Below are 23699 nucleotides of genomic sequence, written 5' to 3' on the forward strand. Positions count from 1 at the left end.
ATTTCTGAATAATTGAGGTAGAGTAACACATTTAAAAAATTAAATTAATTCCAAAGTATTGGATCTTCAAATATTTTTGAGGCGGGGGGGGGGGGGGGGGGGGGGCGGGGGGGGGGTAAAAAGTTTCAAGCAGATGATGAGAATCTAAACATTTCGGGAATTACTCTTTACTAGTAAAGTAAGATATTTAAATCAAACATGACAAATATTCACAGACGAAAATATTTTATTTTATTGACTCTTATGTGAAAATAAATCAAACTGTACGCAAATTTGAGTCAGACAGAACAAATCACAAGAATCTAAGATGAATACACGTACTTCTGAATTCTAAGAAGCCTGAAACAGTTGTAAAAATAAAATGAATAAATTCTTTGATATCAAAATAGAAATGAGTTATTATTGTGTCTTACTCTGAGATGACATCCTCCTTATTCAATGGGAATTTGATGAAATATGACTTCATTATGAAAAAAAAAAAAAAAATGAAATTAATTGCAAGTAGCCAGAACGAAGTCTCTGTTAATTACCTCAAAACGAAAATGTGACATCACGATAAAAGCAGGCACATTGCTGTACATGTGGTAATGAATTCTCACCCAGTGCGGTAACTGGGTCATAGTTCAAAATACCATTTACAGCCGCTCAGGCAAGCTTTAATCATGACAACAGAGCCCCTTTAACTTTTGCAAGTTTTATTCTGAGTTGTGGTTTTGCAAATCCTCTATAAAATATTATTTAAGAAAAGTACATCTATGAAAATAAGTTCTTTTTAAAGACCTACAAACACACTGATTAACTGTTTGTTTTTGCAGAGTTGTACATATTATCATTAAAAGGTAAACAATAAATATTTTTTTATTTTTTTTTAAATTAAGTATACGGTATGTTTAAGGTAATTGTTAACTTTGTTAATTTATTAACACTGTATCTTTGGTTTTACATTAAAGCCATTATACACTTTCGGTACAGGAAAAAAAAAAAAATTCACAGATTTACAAATAACTTACAGGGTTTACAGAAGGTAATGGTGAAAGACTTCTCTTGAAATATTGTTCCATGAAATGCTTTACTTTTTGAGAAAACATTAAAACAACATCAATTCTAGATAGCAAGAATTACAGATTTCTTATAAACACATGTCATGACACGGTGAAACGCGCGAAAACAGGAGTGGGTTTTCTCACTATTCTCCCGACTCCGATGATCGATTGAGTTTAAATTTTCACAGGTTTGTTATTTTATACATAAGTTGTGATACACGAAGTGTGGGACTTGGACAATACTGTTTACCGAAAGTGTATAATGGCTTTAAGTGAATGAGAATCTTATCACACCCTTTTGTAATCTAGAAACATTTGTTTATTTGAATTTGACACTGTGTAGCAGATCCAAGGCCAGTGGTTTTAGTGATGGGAAAGTAAACTGATGACCAGACGAGTTTGGTGGTAAGAACACCTCACTGCGTGATAAATTTAACAAAAACAAACTTTGCTCAAATGATGACTTTGAGCGAGTCTGATAAAAACCTTTACATTTTGTTGAGTATTAAGATAAACTGAATACACATTGAGACAAAAGAGATAAATATCTCTTAAATTGTCTTTTATTTGTGTTTAATTGTTTAAAAGAAACATGCATATAAATTATGTCAGGCCTCAGGATCTTTTTCCTCATTTTGATTTTAGTCTTTTACAAACATTTCTGGTTAACATACCGTAATTGAGCTACAACTACAAGGCCAAACAGTCTTGTGGATTTTTGTACAATTACTCGTATTTCTTGTCCGGTAAATATATTTGAGCTACAACCTGTCCAGTCTTGTTGATTTTTCTACCGAATTCGAGCTCTAATCGTTACCAATAAAAATACAGTAAAACCTTACGTGAAAGCTTAACTGCAACAGGAGATCAACTGAAAAATATACATATAAAATTTGCCCAACATACAGGGGAAAAAATACCTGTACAAGTTTACTGTTCAAAGTTAAACAGAGATGATTCTAAACTTTGAGTTTTAAACTATAATTTTTAAATATTTATAAATATAAAGCAAATCTAGCAAGGGTTCAAAGGTGTACTTCAAACTTTATTACGAATATTTAAAACTGCATTTTGTTCTTAATCCTTCTTTGAAAAATATACAATTTGATCAGAGTATGACTATGTTACAATGTTCTTATGGCACTGAATGTTCTGAATTTGATCAAGGAGAAAATAGAACAATGTTCAAATGGCAATGAATTTTTTGTTTTAAAAACCTTAGATTTGATGAGAAATCTTAGAAGAAATCTGACATTTTAAAGGTAGTTTTAGCCCTAGCCGTAGCCGCCAATTAGCCCTAACCGTAGCCGCCAATTCAGCTATAGACCTTTTCTTTCCTCCTGCTTTCATGATGACCTGGTTCCAAGACTGAAAGATCCAGTTTTCTTGAGATGTAGAATCTGATTAATGAGTTGACCAAAGGCAATGGTGATGACTAGCCCTGACAGGATACAGATCCACCATTCCCAAACCAGAGGGAAACTCACATTAACTGAGAAAGTAGACAAAAAAACTCATTCATGCAATGGTAGCTCAGTCAGAATGTTCTCATTCTCATTCCACAGGGTTACTAATATCAAAAGAAAAACTCATATTGATACATGTAGCTGTCAGGTTAAACGAAAAGCTCATATTAAAGCTGTCAGGCTATGTTAACAAGACATTCTCATTCCACAAGGTAATAATAAAAAATAAAAACCTTGTTTGATAAGCAAGTCGTACAAGGATGCAAACAAGACATTTTCAGGACTAATGCTTTGTTTTCAAAAAGGCAAGGACACCAAGGCGTTTTCTCCAAGGTAAAGGGCACCTCCTTAAAAGCCATTGGACACTTTCGGTACAGAATTTTTGTTTTAAGTTCACAGATTTACAAATAACTTACAGGGTTTACAGAAGGTAATGGTGAAAGACTTCTCTTGAAATATTATTCCATGAAATGCTTTACTTTTTGAGAAAACATTAAAACAATATAAATTCTCGATATCGAGAATAACGGATTTAATTTAAACACATGTCATGACACGGCAAAACGTGCGGAAACAAGGGTGGGTTTTCCCATTGTTTTCTCCCTACTCCGATGACCGATTGAGCCTAAATTTTCACAGGTTTCTTATTTTATATACAAGTTGTGGTAAATGAAGTGTGGGCCTCGGACAATACTGTTTACCGAAAGTGTCTAATGGCTTTAAGAAACTGTAAATGATTATCGGAACCAGGGGCAACGGAGCAGGAAAGTCTAAAGTATCAGGCGTTCTATTAAAAGCAACAAACACTGACTGTTAAAAAGAAACTTAGCAGTTAGTTCAGAGGAATAAAATAATTGAATTTACCTGCACATGTGATTGCACAATGAATAATAGTCACAGTGATGGCAAAATCCCATAACCTATCCCGAAGGAATACAAGAAATACGAAGGTAGAGAAGAAATATGTACACTCCAGAGCGATGAAGTCACCTTTAATGGAAGAAAAAGAGTAGAAAAACCAACTATGAATAAAGAAATTAAATATATAACCATTTTGAGGTATTATTGAATATTTTTGAGTGTGTTGTATCTTTTTATGCTCAACACTGCTGATGGAGAACCAAACCCAAAATGATGTAAAGGTAAAGGGTGCAAGGGGCCAGGCCATGGTATTTATTTATCCTTTTGATGTTTATACCTTGCTTTGATTATCATTCAGTTATTGTTTGTTATGTATAGGATAATGCCAGAAAACGCACATCATTCGGGGGTAGGAATGTAAATCGCGTCCCACGACGAATGGCCCGAACACCGAGGGCATTTTTATGCGAGTTAAGTCCCACCTGTGACCTCATGCTATTGCTCCAGCGCTCCATTATTTCATTTAAATGGATTCCGTTGAAACCATACCCACCATGAAATTCGTGCGATAAAATGGAGCAATTGAAAAATAACATGACTTCAGAGGTGGCGGTTCATTTCGTTAACGAAACGGCTGACAATTTAGAGGGCTACAAATGAAGGAAAATGAATGAAGGAAACTTTGAAACACTTACTAATGAAAGGCTGCGACTCCCACTTTGTAGAATTTGTAAAAATGGCTTCGTAGCTTTTATAGTGGAATGGGATCGTGCCATCAAAGTTTTTTAACCTGCAGTACAATAAAGTTTGCAAAGAAAGAAAACAATCATTCTATGATACATTTATTAAATAGGTTTAAGACACAAGATACCTTTGGTAATTGTCAAAGACCAGTCTTCTCACTTGGTGTACCTCAACATACATTGTATGCACAATGTTTTTTATAACAAACCTGTGAAAAATAATGGAAGCAAAACACCCTTGTCGCACAAGTTGTGTGCTTTCAGATGCTTGAATTCGAGACCTCAGCTGAATTCTTGAATTCAATTCAAATATTTTAGTGAGGAATTACTTTACTACGTTACTTCAGAGAGAGCCGTTTCCCACATTGTTTTATACTATCAACAGCTCTCCATTGCTCGTTAATACCAAGAAGTAAGTTTTTATGCTAAAAATTACTTTGAGTAATTACCAATAGTGTCCAGTGCCTTTTAGATCCAGACCATGAGTGATAGTTCAAAGACTTAATTAATTTAGGGGGGGGGGGTGTGTCAACAAATTGATCTTACTCACTTGAAGATTCCATGAACTAGGCTAGCAATAACGTAGAATACACAGTAGAATGAAATCAGAGTCATCAACAGCCAGAATATAACTGCCTATAAAAGAAGCCACAAAGAAGCAAAAGAGTGAAAATTGGAAAACATGACTGCCTAGGTTTGTGTAAAAAGAGGACGCTAAAAAAAAACTATAACTATAAACTATAATATGATTTGCCTGCTTACAATTCAATATACCATGGACATGATGGAGCAATTATTGCTCCATGAAAATACTAAAAAGTAAAAAGTAGATCATCCGTAAATGGTCCACCACACCAGAAATCATAAAAATCTACAATGAAAAATTACTTTAATAATTTTTATTATATTCTATTTTCTAGGCACACCTACAGGGGATACTTTAGAAAAGTTTCCGTATCGGGCGCCACCACTTTTTCATTCGATATGAAATAATAATATTAATATTCTCTAATTTACCTCAAATTGAGGCTCAATGAGATTGAGATATCCCTTTTTGTAAAAAAGAGTGAAAAGGTGGTGGCGCCATACGGAAAGTTATCCCCAACTGGAACTAACTTGTTTGTACAAAGTGAGATATTGCTTTTGTTATTTTATTATCATTCAACAGAACAATTGAATTAACAATAAGGGGGGCAAGTGGCAGTTCCAAATTTCTTATTTATGTTTTTGTTTATAAACAAAAACATTTTGCATGCAGACTGCTGCTAACACTAACAAAATTTGCACATTGATTGAGTAGAACTTAGAAGGTCAAAAGTGGAGACTGTTTACCGATGAAGAAGCATAGTCCATTCTTGGCAGAATCCGGGAGTCATGCTCATGTTTCTCTTGGGTTTTGGTCAACGCCATTCCGTTCGGCGGCAACAGTAAACACAAATGAAAAGGACGAGTGCATTATGACACTTCACTTCCAATCCGCCCCAATTAGTTTACCATGCGTCTGGGGCGGTTTGCATTGTTTTGAAAGAAACAAGTCTTTAAATGGCGCCCTCTGTCAGCCTCTTACGTTTAGCTTTCGCGGCAAATTAATGATGTCTTGCCCAGTCTCTCAAGATCGATCATGACTGGGAGCTAACTTATGAGTCGCACATCTAATCACAAGGTAATTTCATCTGGATATTAATAACTGGACATGACTAATTTATACCTACAAGTTCAGCACCATCAGTACCGTACCTAAATAATATCTAATAATTGTAGATTTCAATTCTTCAAATCTTTCCTTTTTCGCGCCAAATGTCTATTTACTGATTCGGTAGAAAACAATATCGTGCCGCGAACTCAAAATGATATGATAACCTTTGAATGTTTCATTGTAAATTACCATTAAAATTACTGTAACCATGAAATTTATATTCTAACAGAAAAAATTGTTCACACAAGCCAGTGTAGGAATATAATTTTCAGGGTTTAGATTTACTTTTTTGTGATCGGCGAATGCACATCGCCTAACTAAAGTTGCAAGCCCATCAGATTGTTATAACACACAAAACATGGCACGTTCTGCGCTGCCGAACAATGAAGTATTTTTGATGATTTCTACATTAGAAAAATGGTGAAAACAAGGCATTCTGCACCCATAGAAGACGATTGTGGGGATGGGTTTATCTCATTGAGTCGTCGGAGGGGTGAGAGGCAACCTCAACCTAAAGAGGAGGTGAGAAATCTAATGTTTTCCATCAGCTATTTTGGATGGTTTTGTTTGTTTCTGTCTCTGTTCATTTACCATCATGTTTACAATGACTGGCTGTGTTGTTTTGTGCACTGAGTTATGTCTGTAGTGTGCGATCGAGTCAATTGGTCGTGTCACACACGATTTGTCAACAGTTATGGATAACTTTCCGTATGGCGCCACCACTTTTTCACTCATTTTTACAAAAAGGGATATATCAATCAGGTAAATTAGATACTATATTATTTTATTTCGAATGAAAAAGTGGTGGCGCCATACGGAAACTTTTCCACAGTTATGTAATTTTCTTCTGTCCGCCACCGTGGGTCTGTGTATAGTGGTCTACTTCTACCTCGTTATTTGAGGATGGTCGTTATTTGAGGATGGTGGTTGGTGGTACGCTGCTACCATTATGTCCATGACCATGCATGGCTTCAGACTCCAGTCCAGACCAGACATCAGATTGAGAGAGAGACCACCAGCAAACCACCAGCATCTGTAATTTTGTAACATTTGAACAACAGTTATTTTATAATTAATTCTTGCATCAACCGTGTGTCAATCATCCATCAAGCAATTAAAAAAATATAATTAAATCATAATTTAAAAATATTTTTCAAAAGTACGAAATACTTTTTAAATTTTTGGCAGTGGATATGTTGGTCGAGATCTGTCAATTGCGATGCGCCATTTTTTGGTCAACCATAATTCCAACATCCACGCACTGCCACAATTGACTGGAACTATGGATTTGTTGTTTTGTTCCAGCCGAATTTTAACTCTGGCAGCGATGTTACTCCCACTCCAAAGAGTAAACGCCAACGGTTAAATGTACCCGGGAGCTCATCCGTTTCTACCGGAGAAAGTCTCGCCCAGACAAGGACACGGAGAAACCGGTAAAAGATTATAGTTCACTTTAAAGTACACTTTCAGATTGTTTGCAGCAATAGTGATAATGATAACGATGCAAAGAGAACACATTCTACTGGTTGAATGAGCGTGTGCGTATTCTGCACGGAGCAATTCAACCAATATAATGTGTTCTCTTTGCGTCGTGATCGGTCGCTTTCGTAATTGCTGCAGTGTGACTCGGCCTTTAGGGCCTACTTCACACAGCCCCACCAAGCATGACAACTGCCTATAATGTAGCTTGGCTCCAAATTTACACTGGACCACCGGCCCAAGGCCAGCGATTCAATGTTGGGCCAGTCAACTCGACACCTATGTCTCAAAAGAATGATGTTCAAATGTTGAGTTTGAGTCTCACACATATCTTTCAATCCTGCTTAGGCCGTGTCCGAAACGGCGACTTCGGCTACAGCTACGTCTAGATCAGCGCGTCTACCAGTGTTGAAGAATAGGCAGACGCGCGTGATCTAGCCGTAGCTGTAGCCGAAGTCGCCGTTTCGGACACGGCCTTAGTTTCACCCATAAAAAAGAAGAGATCAATCTTTTCTTAGTGTTTGTTCAAATAAACCATTTACCTGATAAAACTGTGTTCTCAATTTGATTCTAGTCTCTCCTCATTTTGATGCAAATTTTCATCTATTAGATCCTCGTTCTTAATGGATGATGACACACCACTCACTACTTATAGTCCAGTTCGGACGAGACGGTCATCTAAGAAGGAGATTCCATCGGAAGACTTGACAATTGACAACATCCATCTGGCCGAGTTTGAAGATGAGGATGGGGAGTTTGTGCCGAGACGCAGCATGCGAGAAAGAAAACCATTATATACCTCAATGAACACCAACTTAATTGGTAATGTACCCAAATGTTTTGTCTTCGGGCCTTTCAGGCAAATCAGGGACCTCCTATTGTTCTATTTTGTTTGTGTTTAATTTTTTTGCAACAGCTCCCACGATTTCTTGTATGCATATTTGAACTGGGAACCTTCATAAGGCTCTTTTGTTAAAGGTCCCCAGTTTAAATGGGTTTACCTGCCCTGCTGCACATAAAAGCCAACACAGTGTTGAAGTGAAGCTAAAAGACATGCTTGTATCAGGCCTGGAAATAGCCCACGGCACACACATCGATTGAAGTGGTACCCTTTGCTTTTGCTGTGTTGCCTTTAGCAAAACTCAAATACAAATTGACACTATGACATATTCCTCATAAAAGCTCCCCTTGCCAGATGAAAACTACTTAACGACACATGAAGAGGTTTGCGCTTTAACATTCCTCCATTGTCATACAGTTAACCACATGCTATCTGCACCTCAAGGTGAGAATTCTGGCAAGTCGATTCGTAAATCGGATCAGAAGAAAGAAGAAGATGAGGAGGAGGAAGTAGAGGATGAAGAAGAAGAAGAAGAAGAAGAAGATGGAGGATTGGAGGAAGAGGTCAGTCAGAAAGGAATCCAAATACAATCCTTAGTATATAGTGTCGTGTCATGGCCTAGCGGTTGAGAGCACCGGACTCAAGCTCTTGTGTTTCTGATCAGCAGAGTGTGGGTTCGAGTCACGGTTGTTACACCTGTGTCCTCAAGCAAGACAATTAACCATGATGCTTCATCCTTTGGATGGGACGTATAGCCAGTGGTCCTGTGTGTTGTGTGACACACGTAAAAGAACCCAGTGCACAGAAAAGAGAAGGGGTTCACCCAGGTGTTCCTGGTTTGATTGGCAACATATTGCGCCACAGCACCTTGTAAAGCATTACATGGTGCTATGTAAAAGGAGTAGGTCTCATAATTTAAATGTAGTCTCACATACCTAGCAGGAAAATACTGTATGTTAAAGTGACGGATTGCTCACTATTGATCCCTTGCTCGCACGTCACACGCGGCAACAGTGCCACGCTCACCATGTTGGTGGGCAATAGGTTTCCGTGTGAATGCTTCGTCGCCTAAAATGCGCACTTCACCGAATAACGCACGGTGATATTGCCCACCAGTATGGCGCATCCAAGATTATTCTGATGATGATGTCAGGTGAATTGGGTCAATATTATTAGAAGGCGCTATTATATTATTATTGTTTATGACTTAGGAGGAGGAGGAGAGGTCTGGCCTTGATATGTACTCAAGAATCAAGAGACGTCATATCGAGAGGCGGGCTCAGGAGCATGCTGAGGAAGAGGAGGAAGAAGAGGAATCTTCAGATGGGACAGAGGAGAGCGAGGGTAAAGATATTGATATTTATTTCTATTAAATGAGGAGGGTAGATTGCCTTCGCTTTGGATCCAAACCAGACCTCATTTATTATTTTATTGATATGTGAGAAATTAGATGTAGCTGTTGCAAACAACTTGCCAACCAAATGGACCTATGGTATAAATGCAAAAAATAGTTAATGACCTGACGTTTCGACCCTAGCAGAGTCTGTCTCGAAAGCTAAATGTCAACACAACAAACATGACAGGTAACCTTTTTGAAACAAAACGAAACGTCAGGCCATAAATTGTTTTATGTCACAATATTTCGATATTTTCAACATCAGAATTGACTATGTTATCCTCAATATTGTATCATGACGATATTATCGTGATATCGTCCAGCTTTAACGTCTTCTAAGCCAGAGTGCCGTTTCTTTCTTGTAAATCAGAGGACAGTTCTGAAGAAGAAGAGGAGGAAGATCCCCCTACTAAGAATTATGGTTTGAGGCAACATCGTCGCATTGTACAGCGTTATGAGGCTCCATTGCAAGGTGAGAAACAAATTATCAATCTTATTTCTGTCACAATTTCAAATACAGGCCAACCTCAGCCAAATCCCATTTAATCCCTAGCCAATCAACACCCGTTCAAAAAACTAGCCAAAAACAACTAAAAAATGAAACTGTAATGAAAGTTTTTTTCTCTTTTTGATTCCATTCATGTAAGAAATTCTCTGGTCCAGTAAACGTCTTGTGGATTCCCCCCCCCCCCCCCTCAAATACCAGTTCACTGAAGTTCACTGAAGTTCACTTGGAGTTGTTTAAACTGATGACGGTTATATACAAATCTTGTTCATTTCTGAGTACAGAGTCGATTCGAAGGAAGCGTTCCATTCGTCTGTTTGATGGTCCACAGTCCCCTCTACGACGTCGATTTCGAAAACACTCGAAACCTCTTACACCAATCAGAAGTCCACATTTCAAACGGTGAGTAACGATCTGTTCCATTTCTCTGTATGTAATCCAATCTACTCAAATCACCTACAGTTGTCATCATTTGTCTTTGTATTTAAAAAAAATTACATTTTGTTTTCTTGTCAGGAAGCACCACGCTACTCATAACAGTTCTTCTACAAGTTCAGGATCTTCAGATGATGAAAGACGATTTGAGCGTCGTAAAAAGAAGAGTATGGCATTTAGTAGAATGAGGTAAGAAAAAGCTGGTACTTATTTGTTTACATCTTTGAAGTAATATTGGAGGTCTCGACTGAGGTCTTAGAAGATGAGGTCTTGGCGGGACCTTTCAAATAGCCATTCAAGGGCACCAAGGCAATGATCAGGGGGCATGGAGGCAATTGCCTTTGTAGCCTTAGTGAGGATGCAAGCCTACCCTGCCTGTTTGACTAAGTGGTTTTTGTTTTGAAGTTTTGAGATTTCTTGGAAGATGAGCCTAAACTGTTAACCTCTTTGTAGATGTCTTCCAATGAACATGGTTCCTGACGATGTCACCGGTGTGAAGAAAGACAGACAGAAAATCGGCAGCAGTCTGGCGGATGTTGACCCCATGACGATTGATACATCGGTAAGGACTTTTGTCCCCCTTCGTTTTTTCAATCCCTCCTGTATACCCAAAACCCTTTACACCCCAACCACCACCTACAAATAACCGTCGACAACCGCAGCAGTTGCCGTGGTGCCCTCTGCTTTTGCTGTGTGCCCTTTGCCCTCACTACATACATTTCTTTTGACATCAGGTAACCTTTGACAGTGTTGGCGGTCTCAACCAGCACGTTCAGTCCAACCCTTCATATAGGACGTCCACTCACTACAATATAGCACAGCCACTCACTACAATATAGGACAGTCACTCACTACATACATTTCTTTTGACATCAGGTAACTTTCGACAGTGTTGGTGGCCTAAACCAGCACGTCCAGTCTCTTAAAGAGATGGTCGTCTTCCCTCTCCTCTATCCTGAAGTCTTCGAGCGATTCAAGATCTCTCCGCCCCGAGGTGTCCTCTTCTACGGTCCCCCAGGGACAGGCAAGACCCTCGTTGCTAGAGCTCTGGCCAATGAATGTCGTCAAGGGGATAGGAGGGTCGCTTTCTTCATGCGGAAGGGAGCGGATTGTCTGAGCAAATGGGTTGGAGAGTCCGAGAGACAACTCAGACTTCTCTTTGACCAGGTGAGTTTAGAGGCAGTGGACACCTTTGAAAAATGTCAAAGACCAGTATTTTCACTTGGTGTATCCCAACATATGCATAAAATAACCAACCTGTGAAAATTTGGACTCGAGTGGTCATGGAAGTTGCAAAGAAAGAACAACACACTTCTTGCACAAATTTGTGTGCTTTCAGGCCTGAAGTCTTTTATTTTTTTAGTGAGAAATTATATCTTTCTCTAAAGAAATTACGTTACTTCAGTGGGGAGCCATTTCTCACAATGAATTATACTATCAATCAACAGCTATCCATTGCTTGTTACCAAGTAACTTTTTATGTTAACAATTACTTTGAGTAATTACCAATAATGTCCCGTGCCTTTAAATGATGTATGAATGTTTGAAGTTTTTTGTTGGAGTTCATCTCTAGATTTGGCGTGATGTGTGACCTACAGGAAACTAACCCGTAACTATCTTCTCTCTTGACAGGCTTACTTGATGCGTCCCTCTATCATCTTCTTTGATGAGATAGATGGTCTTGCTCCAGTCCGATCTAGTCGGCAGGACCAGATCCACTCCTCTATTGTTTCGACACTACTGGCTCTTATGGATGGCTTGGATAGCCGTGGGGAGGTCGTGATCATTGGAGCGACCAATCGGATTGATTCGATTGACCCCGCCCTACGTAGACCAGGAAGGTTTGATAGAGAGTTCTCATTTCCACTACCGTCTCAAGAGGTAAGACCAACAAAAATAAAAAATAAATCTAACTTTTTGAAATAATTGTTGAAAAATAATTTGGTTGCGAGAACCAGCATAAGATGTTAGGACGCATTGAACCCATCCTAAGTTAGGACGAGTTACTTCTTGTTACTCATGATAGGATTAATCCTAGCGTTTCGTGAAATTGGCTGCAGGGCCCCCAGGGGGAACAGTTAATTGACAACTGATGGGGGCTACCCTGGTCAAGTAAGACAAAATAAATAAATACTTGAATTGTCAAATACTTTTATATTTAATTGCAGGCCCGTCGTACTATACTTTCAATTCATACCAAAGAATGGACCCCAAAGTTGTCTGATGCCTTTGTCTGTGAGGTCGCAGATAGATGTGTTGGTAAGTTTTTTTTATCCACTAAAACTAATATAAAACTCCTGTTTTTGTTCTTTTAGTTGTCTTGCAAATTTCCTCAAAATGAAGTTTCTGAATATCCTTGTGTTTGAACACCAAGTTTTAGATTTTTCAGTACAGATATTATTTGGCCTTTTGAAGATGGCAATAACAAATATACTTCAATGTTTTTCCAATTAATTAGTTTCGGACTCTGCCATTCATTCTGGTCCTGCAGAAATTTCCCTGAAACTTAACCAATCCGTGTTCTGATGAACAAATTTTAAAATACCCCTGATCATGGAAACTGTGTCCCTATTACGTTTAATAAAGTTTTAAAAGTTCTAAAAATCTCAACGATTGCAAGATGTAAATGTTACCATCCCTGAAGGTGGCACAAAGAGCGGCATATTGTGTCAATAATAAAAAAGTCACAGAAACAAAGTCAAGCTTCAATCAGGGAAATAATTACAGAATATCAGTGTTAAAAATATAGGTTTTCAGGCCACACTTAAACACATTGACAGTGGAGACAGTCCTTATATCTAAAGGCAGTTTGTTCCAAATAAAACATTTTTAATCATGCCAGAAAAATTAATACTTTCTTCGTGGATTCATTTTCTTCTTGTCAGGTTATTGTGGAGCTGATCTTAAAGCTCTCTGTACCGAAGCTGCCCTGCTCGCTCTCCGTCGTCAGTACCCACAAATCTACGCTTCCAAAGAGAAACTTCAACTGGATTTATCTCAGATTCAGATGAGTGCAAGAGATTTCTACCAAGCAATGAAGAAGATGGTACCAGCTGCGCAGCGCTCTGTTGTCTCTCCAGGGAGGGCGCTCTCCGTTGTGATTAGACCGCTTTTACAAAATCTATTAAATTCTGTTTTGGGACAGCTGAAAAGAATCATGCCGGAAGCAGTTAGTGAAAGCAACGTGGCTACTGGGCAAGGTCTGTTTGATTCAAATTGAATACAACATTAAATGTAAAATCAATGTCAAAGGTCATATAGTGTGATCAACCTTGTTCCTTTTCTTTAAAGAAGGGTCACAGATTGGTTTTGTCCCCTTAATGCTGATTATTAGGTAAATTTATAAATTTATAAATAGGAAGAAACTATAAATAAATAGTAAAAATGCAAGTACAACCATGTGTAAATCTCTTTTGTGTGAGTGTTTGCTCTGAGAAGAGCCGGTGTGGTCTTGACGTTTCAAACAGTATACTCTGCTCGTCTTCAGGAGTACACTGTTCGAAACGTTGAGACCACAGATTTACACATGGTTGTACCGTCAAATTTACTACTTATTTATAGCTTCTTCTTAGTATGCTTTTTGTTTACAATCTTGACGTTACTTGTATAAATTGTTAGGTTTATCCGGTCCCTCCAACATGCTCCTTGAGATGCTGAATGCCGATGACTATAGTGATGAAGATGCTCCTTGCATCTTTGAGAAGTCGCCTCAGAACAATGTGAGAAGAAAGAGGAGTGGAGCAGAGAGGGAAAGACCATTTCAACCTTTTGTGGGATTCTCCAGGTACGACTTTAGTCTCTTGGCGTGATGTTTTGAATCAAGTGCAAACCTTTAACAGGGATGTTATCTCTCTGTTTTTAACCGGAAATATTTTCATTATTTTATTATACTTTATTACTTAGATCAAATTCATAAGAAAATGATGATAAAAACAGAATGGAAACGCCAAGATTGCAGAGTAGGGCTATCAAAACCCAAGATAAATGTATGTTAACAGGCTTCGGACCCGCAAGCTTTTGCGCTCGCAAGCTTTCATGCTTTGCGCTCTCAAGCTTTCATACTTTGCGCTCTTATTTCATTTTTTTTTTCAACAGCTTGTCACATCCCTGCTTATAGCACCAGGGACCAATTTCATTGATCGGCCTAAGCAGAAAATATTGCTTCAGCAGAAATGAGCAGGATACCAGTCACAAATTGTACACGGGAGTTTGTACATGTTAGTTTGGCTGGTAATCTTGTTTTGGTAAGCTAAACTTGTTTATCCTTAGCTACTTTTTGTGCTGAAGCAGCTATTAGAACAGAAGGCTCTTTTTTGATTCTTTACAGTTGTGCATATGAGAGGCCCTCGACCCACAGGCCTCGCATACTTATATGTGGTGCTAAAGGTCAAGGTCAAAGTTCACATCTCGGCCCAGCAATCCTGCATACCCTAGAGAAGATGCCAGTCCATCGGTTAGATTTACCCGCCTTGTACTCTGTCAGTACCAACACCCCAGAAGAATGTTGTGCACAGGTAGGTCTATGTTTGCTTGTGGACAGTTTTTATAGGAAAAAGGAAGAGATTTTGATACATTTTTGTAAAAAGGTCAATTACGGGGGCTGTGATGTCATGATGTCTGTCCATGGAATAGACCGATCCATTAAGCTCCGCCCCATTGCGTATTGACCAATCACAACGCAACGAAGGTCCGACAAACAAGGCCCGACATGCGTGCGCGTATGCTTGGCGCGCGCGGCAGAGTTGTGCAGAAAGGCATTGGAGAGGCTCATGTGTTCTTGCACACACGTGCAGTGTGGGCGGAGCCTACTGGAGCGGTTTCTTATGAACTTTTACCCAGTGACTGCACTCCTACACACACTGTCTATTGATGTGATTTGAAGGGAGGGAGAGTGCATGTAGTAACTGGGAGATATAATTTGATGTGTTTTGAGCACTGTATACTCAAAAAACAACAACTCAGATGGGTTGGACACATCCTGCGGAAACCCACCAATGAGCCACTCAATATCTATGCTCTGTATTCTCCTTCCCATGGCCTGTTCAACAAGGTCGTCAGTGCCTACTATATGCTGAGTACATCGCAAGATTAGTGTCACAGGATGTTCTGCTCTCCCCGCTTGAGATTCAGAGATGAGCACAAGACGGGGGAGAATGTGAAAAGCTGGTATCCGCCTGCTTTGCAGCCGACTGATGGTGATGATGATGTTTATAGAGAGATTTGAATTGAGTAAATTGTTTCTATTTTGCATCAGTTGTTCCGTGAAGCACGACGTACTAGTCCAAGCATTATCTACATGCCTCATATAAGTCACTGGTGGGAGTCCACAAATGAAACAACGAGGGCGACATTTCTAACTCTCCTGGAGGACCTTCCGTCAAGCTCACCGGTTCTGATTCTCGCGACCAGTGAGTTCCCGCTACATGAAGTACCTGTTCAGGTAATCAGACAAACTCTTTCAAATACAAATTTATATTTTTTGTTTTTTTATGGTTCAAGGTATATAAGTTCACTACTTACACTAGTCGTTAGAGGCACCCCGAAATTGTTCTTAAAAATAGGGAGACGACCAATATTAGGGCTAGATGGCGGAGTGAAGGCACTTGAAGTTTTGCTCTCTTTGTTCAGCACAAAATTATTTGAAATAAATTAATTCTGTTTGCCCTGAAGGTGCGTGAGTTGTTTAGCAGTCAGAGAGACGAAGTCTTCCGGATGCGACTTCCATCTCCAGAAGAGAGACACGCCATGTTCGAGGCCCTTATTCTTCATCAGGCGAGTAAACCACCACCAAGACAAAAAAAGGAAGGTTGGTTGCTTTCAAACTTTGTTCGGTAATCACTTGCTTTAATGTATTTACCACTGGTCTCTTTGTTGTGCTTAGCTCCTTTTTTTTTAAGCAGCCCACATTGTAGATTATCACTACTATTTTGGCAATTTTGTAAAGACAACTGGAGGTAGGCTTGATGTTTCACGGAGGCATCAAAGGCAATAACCTCCATGTCCCCTGGTTATTGCCTTAGTGCCCTTGAAATGCTCCAGTTGAAATTTACAAGTTCCTCATATAGACCGTATTGAGTATGACGTCACCGTTCAAATATTCGCCCTACAAGATGGCGTCTGCGGTCGTGTGCGTGTGTGTGTGCGTGCATGTGCCGTAGAAATCGAACCGGAAACGCTGCGTGCTGCGTGTTTCTTTGATGTATGCATGTAGACGCGCATACGGTTTGACCTACAAGATGGCGACTTTCATAGCAGCAAAGGGGTTATTCAAAACGGTCTATAGGGGGGTGCCCTTTACCAAGGAGAAAATGCCTTGGTGCTCATGCCCTTTCAAAAACATACAGGCCTGTGGAGATAAATTTGATTTTCTCTTCTTATGATTGCATAGTTGCCGTCAAGGCTCTACAAGTACTACCAGTGGCTGCAGCTCCAGAGCCACGTAAACTAAACGAAGACGAACGCAAGAAACTTGCTGAGAGGGAAGAGTCTACACTCAGGGAACTAAGATTGTTTCTTCGAGACGTCCTCTCGCGTCTTGCCAACGAGAGAAAATTCCGACAGTTCCTGAGGCCAGTTGACCAGGACGAGGTTCGTCTGTTTATGCATTTCCGCCATAAATAAATGATTTGTTATAAACAAAGTAAAATTTATCAATTGTTCAAAATGTTGACAGGCCTTAAGAGTCACCTGTGTCTTATTCTCTGTGGTGTGTCGTTGCCGAGTGGTTTAGTGTCTTATTCTCTGTGGTGTGTCGTTGCCGAGTGGTTTAGTGTCTTATTTTCTGTGGTGTGTCGTTGCCGAGTGGTTTAGTGTCTTATTCTCTGTGGTGTGTCGTTGCCGAGTGGTTTAGTGTCTTATTCTCTGTGGTGTGTCGTTGCGGAGTGGTTTAGTGTCTTATTCTCTTCTCTGTGGTGTGTCGTTGCCGAGTGGTTTAGTGTCTTATTCTCTGTGGTGTGTCGTTGCCGAGTGGTTTAGTGTCTTATTCTCTGTGGCGTGTCGTTGCTGAGTGGTTTAGTGTCTTATTCTCTGTGGTGTGTCGTTGCCGAGTGGTTTAGTGTCTTATTCTCTGTGGTGTGTCGTTGCCGAGTGGTTTAGTGTCTTATTCTCTGTGGTGTGTCGTTGCCGAGTGGTTTAGTGTCTTATTCTCTGTGGTGTGTCGTTGCCGAGTGGTTTAGTGTCTTATTCTCTGTGGTGTGTCGTTGCCGAGTGGTTTAGTGTCTTATTTTCTGTGGTGTGTCGTTGCCGAGTGGTTTAGTGTCTTATTCTCTGTGGTGTGTCGTTGCCAAGTGGTTTAGTGTCTTATTCTCTGTGGTGTGTCGTTGCGGAGTGGTTTAGTGTCTTATTCTCTTCTCTGTGGTGTGTCGTTGCCGAGTGGTTTAGTGTCTTATTCTCTGTGGTGTGTCGTTGCCGAGTGGTTTAGTGTCTTATTCTCTGTGGCGTGTCGTTGCTGAGTGGTTTAGTGTCTTATTCTCTGTGGTGTGTCGTTGCCGAGTGGTTTAGTGTCTTATTCTCTGTGGTGTGTCGTTGCCGAGTGGTTTAGTGTCTTATTCTCTGTGGTGTGTCGTTGCCGAGTGGTTTAGTGTCTTATTCTCTGTGGTGTGTCGTTGCCGAGTGGTTTAGTGTCTTATTCTCTGTGGTGTGTCGTTGCCGAGTGGTTTAGTGTCTTATTCTCTGTGGTGTGTCGTTGCCGAGTGGTTTAGTGTCTTATTCTCTGTGGTGTGTCTTATTCTCTGTGGTGTGTCGTTGCCGAGTGGTTTAGTGTTTTGGAATTTGAATAGGGTTGAGCGCTAAAGGCCATGCCCAGATTCAGTTTTCTCATTATTTTCTTAGTGATAGTAAATACATCAAAAAGATTATCATATGAGCTGCCGAAGTGTTCCTTTATGCATACGTTGTAAGTGGTTGCCTCCAAGTTGCCTCCAAAAGTATTTTCTTGTGTCACATGGCCTTAAGAAGCATGGCTATTATTATTATTACTGTTATTACTATTCAGGTACCAGACTATGTTGTTGTGATTAAGAGCCCTATGGACCTTTCAACGATGATGAATAAGATCAACCTGCATCATTACAACACCGGGAGAGACTTCTTAGATGATATTGATCTCATCTGTAGGAATGCCTTGGAGTACAACCCAGACAGAGATCCAGGAGGTATGCAAGGGGGTTCGAATCCTGGTCATGATACTTGATACTTAATAACAGATAAGCCTCTCAAATTATTGAAGAACATCCAAAAGTTTGTGAAACCGTTTAGGACTATAATCAAGTCATGGTTGAGCGCTTTGGGCATTGGATTCAGGTTGTGGTGGTTAAGTCTACTGGGTGTGGGTTCGAGTCCTGGTCAATACTAAAAACCATTCTTGTTGTTTTACAGATCGTGCAATCCGCAATCAGGCATGTGAGTTGAAGGATACAGCGTATGCCATCATCGAAGCGGAGATGGACAACGACTTTGAGAAGGAATGTATCGACATCAAGGAATCTCGTGTGAACAGAGGTATTGTCAAAATCGGCTCTTCTCAGAGCCAACACTCACACAAAAGAAATTTAGACATGGTTGTACTCGCAGGTTTACTATTTATTTATAGTGTCTTCCTAGAGGTAGCGTCAGTTATAAGTACACCTGACCCCAAATTTGATTCATGCTTCCTGGGAATGCAAAGGAATATTGACGTCACAACTCTTTTGTCGTTGCGAATAATTAGCATGACTTGATTAGTCCTTGGATATTAGGCGCTTTATAACTCCTGCTTATTATTTTTCTTATCAATCCATGTACAGTATGTTCTTTAATATACTTACCATCTTTCCTTCAAGGTCAAAGTCCAGCAAAGACAGCACCAGCTTTCTATCGAGTTCTACCTCCTAGCCTGTTGCTAAAAGACCAGCAGCCACCAACGCTTGCGCCGATTGGAAACGCAGTAATCCAACCCAAGGTGAAGAACAGCAGTCCTCCAAAACTGCACTTCTCAGGGAGCAAATACATGGATCCTTTCTCTCACTCCCAACCGATTAAGAAGAGAAGAACTTCAAGATTGAGGGGCAGATGGAACAGAGGTCTTATTCCGTACAAGAAGAAATATCCCAAGAAAAAAATACCAGACTCTGAGAATTCACCCAAGACCGTGGAAGCAGCTGAAGAAAATAATGTCCAGAAGAGTGTGAATGAAGAAGAAGCAGAGGAGGGAGGAATTATGAGAGAAAAGGAAAGTGGTGGAGACAACAACGGCCAAGCCCAAGAAAGTGTCAGTGATAGTGATCATCTTCCCAAACTACAGCCTCAAGAAAACGGACCTCTTGAAAATGGAATTGATACAGACTCAACGACTGATCAACCCAAAGAAAGTCGGCCATCGCGGTCGACGTCGGAAAACTTGTGTAGCGATAATGAAAGCATTAAGAGTGGGGAGACATTCCGGTATACTAGACCCATGCGTACTACGCGGTTACAATCTACTACCAGTTCACATTCCGATCCTAACCCTACTTCTCCAAAGCCTACCTCAATACCTGTCGCAATACCTGCAATCAATGGAATTGACAGAACTGCCAGCGACGTAGCTGAAGATATGGACACTGTTGATGTTAGCAATGAGGGTCAGAACAGTTGTGAGAATTCCAGAAACGATGCATCATCAGAACAAAACAATACGGTAGTCTTCCAAACGGAATCGAAAGAAAGTGTAGTTGAACAGTCGCAGGAAGCAACTACTGAGGATGGAAAGGCGAGTGTAAATGAAAAAGGAGGCTCGTCGGAAAATGAAGCAGGTTAGATAGTTTGAAAACTTGTATTTCTAACTAGAATAAATTACAAGACAACTCTCAAGAGTAAATGTACACAGCTATTAAGTAAAAGAACACAGTTGACACTTGTAAACCCTTATAAGGTGCTACTCAATTGGGTCTCAGAATTCATCACTGCAATAACCTATCTTTCTGAAAGTTTGTATATATGCATACTCACCGCCTTGAGCACCTTGTTTGGTAGATGCGTGCGCTTAAGACTTCAATATTATTATTATTATTATTATAAAGCGCTTTAAAACTTTGTATCATTATTCATCCGCTTCCGTCTCATGAAGATGTTTTTTTTTTTATATTTGCTCTGCTAATTTTCATTGATTTTTTCAATATTATGTGAAATTTCTAGCCATGATTCCAGGGTCCTCAGTCCAGCGAAGAATGACTCGTAGAATGTGGGCCGACATAACAACGCAAAAAGCTGTGGAGATTCTGCAGGATGTGACCTATGACCTCATTGTGGATCATAAAAGATTAGAGGTAATTAACATAATTTGCGTATACCTCACAATTTTACACTCTCTTGGTGTACTGTTGACCCATTATGAATATCGAACAGGAAAATCAATTCTTATTTTTTAATTTGTCCATACATAGCTGCTTAATTTTTTTAGTTGTGCCTTTTGTTCGGCGCCCTAGAGCTTATCAATATTATGATCAAGGTGCTATAAAAGTTTGGTATTATTACTTTTTATTATTATTAGTGTTATTATTATTATTATGTTAGGGCAATATTTACAAACAATGTTTACAAACACTAGATAACCTGCCGTCGATCTCACAAAGAGTTAGGACGAGTAACTCATCTTAACTTAGGATTAATCTTAAGGTCTGCATGCTAACAGTGCAGGGTTGGAACTCGTCCTAAGTACTAAGATTAATCTTAAGTTAGAAAGAGTTTTGTGAAATCGACGGCAGACCTGAGTGTTTACAAGTTTGTTTATTGTACAACTCTTTAAGCCTTTTTGAGATAGGGCGGACACAATGCTACAACACTATAAGGTTTGGGTCAATTTGTCTGTATACACCCAAACCAAACAGTACACTCCTATCACGTCTGCCATACCTCAAACAGGCTTATGTCCAGAGTGTTTTATGAAGTTGTTTAATTATGCAACTCTTTTGTCTTTGCAGGCCTTATTATCAACTATTGTACAGAAGACAAGTGGTTGTAACGTCGACACTCTTGAAAGACTTTTCTGTGTCCTAAGTCAGTGTGTTTATTCTCACAGGATGGAGTATGATAAGACACAACTTATAACGGTGAGTTTAATCAACCCTTACATATTTAAAGACACTGGACACTGTTGGTAGTTGTCAAAGACTAGTCTTCTCACTTGGTGTATGTCAACATGTGCATTAAATAACAAACCTGTGAAAATTTGAGCTCAATTGGTCGTCGAAGTTGCGTGATAATAATGAAAGATAACAAAACCTTGTCACACGAATTTGTGTGCTTTCAGATGCTTGATTTCGAGACCTCAAAATCTAATTCTGAGGTCTCGAAATCAAATTCGGGGAAAATTACTTGCTTTTTTGAAAGCTACGTCACTTCAGAGGGAGCTGTTTCTCACAATGTTTTATACTATCACCCTCTCCCCATTACTCGTTACCAAGTAAGGTTTTATGCTAATAACTATTTTGAGTAATTACCAATAGTGTCCACTGCCTTTAATTGGCATAACAGCTTTTATCTGCCGCCTACTTGCTTTCCTTAAAATGTCATATTTCTGTCCCCGTTCTGTTTCAGAAGATCAGAGAAATATACTTCTTTAATTTCATTATTTCTTTCTTTCATTGTAGGATATGGAGAGTGAAGTGTTGCAGTTTGTTCGGATCTGAAGGAAGTTTTAACGAAGAAGACAAGGATGATTGTAAAAACTCTATTTTAATGATGTCCATAGTTTGTACCAACCCATGATATTCCTCGGTTAGATTTCACAAAGTGCTAGGATTCATCTTAAAGGTGGGTTGTCGACATTGCCATAGTGAGTTTATTTGGGTTGCATGGTTGGCTTGTGCGTAAAGCGCTCGCCTCTCACCAAGGTGACCCCGGTTCGATTCCCGTAAAGTGCTCCGCTCAGATTCCAGTAAACTCTTGGGGTGTACCAAAGTCAGTGGTTCATGCCAGGCATGTAATTTCATCTTCGAGAGGTCAAGGCCATTTTCAGTTCATAAAGGGCAATTCCATGGAAAGTCTTGAAGTCTACATGAATCTTTTGAAGGGGCCCTTAGGCCAAGACCATGAGCAACAGTCTCCGCGTAATTCAAAGCCAACAATGTAATATACTAAATGCTGCCATTTGTGTGTAGAGCGCCCTCATCTAGTTCTCAATAAATGTTTTAGCATTAACCTTATGGTAATTAAATTCGCTCGGCCCCAGCGGCCAGTCTATTCAGGACCGCTGGTATGGGCTAATCGCTTGCACAGATTCTTGTTCAGGAAGTATGTTATGCGTACAGTGCAATGAAATATGGCGCAGTGTGAGTGTGATGCATGATGGGACTGCGCATTATTAAATCGATGAGTGTGCATGATGCGTTTGCCCATCCCAGCGCCTTTGGTTAATTAAATTGCTTGTTGTGGATGGAAGGGCATCGAGTGCATCAAACAACCCTACCTCATTTTTACGAAATCTGTCGGCAAGAAGTTAAAAGTCTCAGGGGGACTGTTTTTGTACTGTTTTTTTTTTATTTAAAGCAAATTGTAGATGGGTCTTGTCAAAACTTTGTTGTTAGGAGTGAACAAATCAAGAGCTAGGGAATGGGGCTAGGAAAAGGGATTTATGAAATGGTTCATTATTTTAGCGTCAATATTTCATTAATGTTTTCGATGTGGTCTTTTGAATCTTGAGTATGGTCCACAGATGTTGGAAACTAGCCCTGGAAACTGCCTTAAAGACTCTCTGATATTATTTGAAAATTTGAAAATGCCCAATGCATATGCATGTATTCTGTTGTCAATTTTGGGGTGAAAATTTACAATTACCTTAATATTGGGGGGGGAGAGAAGAATCCCAAGTTAATATAGACTTTGTAGGAGAATTTCTACCATAATGCAAACAAACTATAATGTTGTAGGTATATGTAAATAAAGTGATTTATTAACCTTAAAACTATTGAGAGGTTGTTTTTGGAATTGTTAGTTTTGTTTTTCCACTACCGGAAAACGCTGAATACAGTAAAATACACTCCACTTTATGTGTGTGAAATGTTTTAAACACTGTCCTAAAAGAAAGGTTTACATGATTTATCCTGCGGTAATATATAATAATTTAAGGTAACTTAAGAAGGGGGAAAGTATAGTGTGTTTGAATCTTTATCTTGGTAATTTGCGTGGTGTGGGGGTGTTTGGGGTTGATTGGTTTGGAGGGTTGGTGTAATCGGGCATTTTACTTTGGGGGTAGGGTGAACTATTCAACTTTCACATT

General features: G+C 39.5%; 2 protein-coding genes across 4 annotated transcripts; one reads left to right on the forward strand and one right to left on the reverse strand.

Annotated features, from left to right (window-relative positions):
* Window positions 1-1244: 1244 nt before the first annotated feature.
* LOC117304420 (transmembrane protein 244-like) lies at window positions 1245-5581 on the reverse strand. The gene is made up of 5 exons (XM_033788863.1): window positions 5446-5581; window positions 4664-4749; window positions 4066-4160; window positions 3374-3499; window positions 1245-2535 (listed from the first exon to the last, which is right to left on the reverse strand). Exons 1-5 carry the CDS (start codon window positions 5521-5523, stop codon window positions 2390-2392), a joined length of 531 nt encoding a protein of 176 aa, XP_033644754.1. The 5' UTR covers window positions 5524-5581; the 3' UTR covers window positions 1245-2389.
* Window positions 5582-5700: 119 nt separating this feature from the next.
* On the forward strand, window positions 5701-23699 carry LOC117304419 (ATPase family AAA domain-containing protein 2-like). 3 transcript variants are annotated; one of them, XM_033788860.1, is made up of 25 exons: window positions 5701-5776; window positions 6223-6331; window positions 7115-7242; window positions 7899-8110; window positions 8547-8692; window positions 9341-9473; window positions 9896-9997; window positions 10315-10432; window positions 10547-10654; window positions 10919-11027; window positions 11342-11632; window positions 12098-12346; window positions 12634-12724; window positions 13351-13665; window positions 14084-14249; window positions 14793-14979; window positions 15720-15905; window positions 16136-16271; window positions 16854-17053; window positions 18459-18618; window positions 18842-18964; window positions 19285-20235; window positions 20618-20748; window positions 21403-21531; window positions 22072-23699. In XM_033788860.1, exons 2-25 carry the CDS (start codon window positions 6227-6229, stop codon window positions 22108-22110), a joined length of 4515 nt encoding a protein of 1504 aa, XP_033644751.1. In that variant the 5' UTR covers window positions 5701-5776; window positions 6223-6226; the 3' UTR covers window positions 22111-23699. The 3 variants fall into 3 exon arrangements, with proteins under 3 accessions (XP_033644751.1, XP_033644753.1, XP_033644752.1); XM_033788862.1 differs by having other exon boundaries at window positions 8574-8692; XM_033788861.1 differs by lacking the exon at window positions 5701-5776 and having other exon boundaries at window positions 6181-6331.

Source organism: Asterias rubens, chromosome 21 (assembly GCF_902459465.1).
Source record: "Asterias rubens chromosome 21, eAstRub1.3, whole genome shotgun sequence".
Lineage (NCBI taxonomy): Eukaryota > Metazoa > Echinodermata > Asteroidea > Forcipulatida > Asteriidae > Asterias > Asterias rubens.

What these genes read in the sequence shown, in the direction of transcription:
- LOC117304419 (XM_033788860.1), top strand. Translation starts at nt 6,227, where the DNA reads ATGGTGAAAACAAGGCATTCTGCACCCATAGAAGACGATTGTGGGGAT. An exon ending in CCCAGACAGAGATCCAGGAG is followed by an intron (nt 18,619 to 18,841) that starts GTATGCAAGGGG and finishes GTTGTTTTACAG; the next exon opens with ATCGTGCAATCCGCAATCAG. An exon ending in GGAATCTCGTGTGAACAGAG is followed by an intron (nt 18,965 to 19,284) that starts GTATTGTCAAAA and finishes CTTTCCTTCAAG; the next exon opens with GTCAAAGTCCAGCAAAGACA.
- LOC117304420 (XM_033788863.1), bottom strand. Translation starts at nt 5,523, where the DNA reads ATGGCGTTGACCAAAACCCAAGAGAAACATGAGCATGACTCCCGGATT. An exon ending in CTAGTTCATGGAATCTTCAA is followed by an intron (nt 4,161 to 4,663) that starts GTGAGTAAGATC and finishes ATTGTACTGCAG; the next exon opens with GTTAAAAAACTTTGATGGCA. An exon ending in GGAGTCGCAGCCTTTCATTA is followed by an intron (nt 3,500 to 4,065) that starts GTAAGTGTTTCA and finishes CTTCCATTAAAG; the next exon opens with GTGACTTCATCGCTCTGGAG.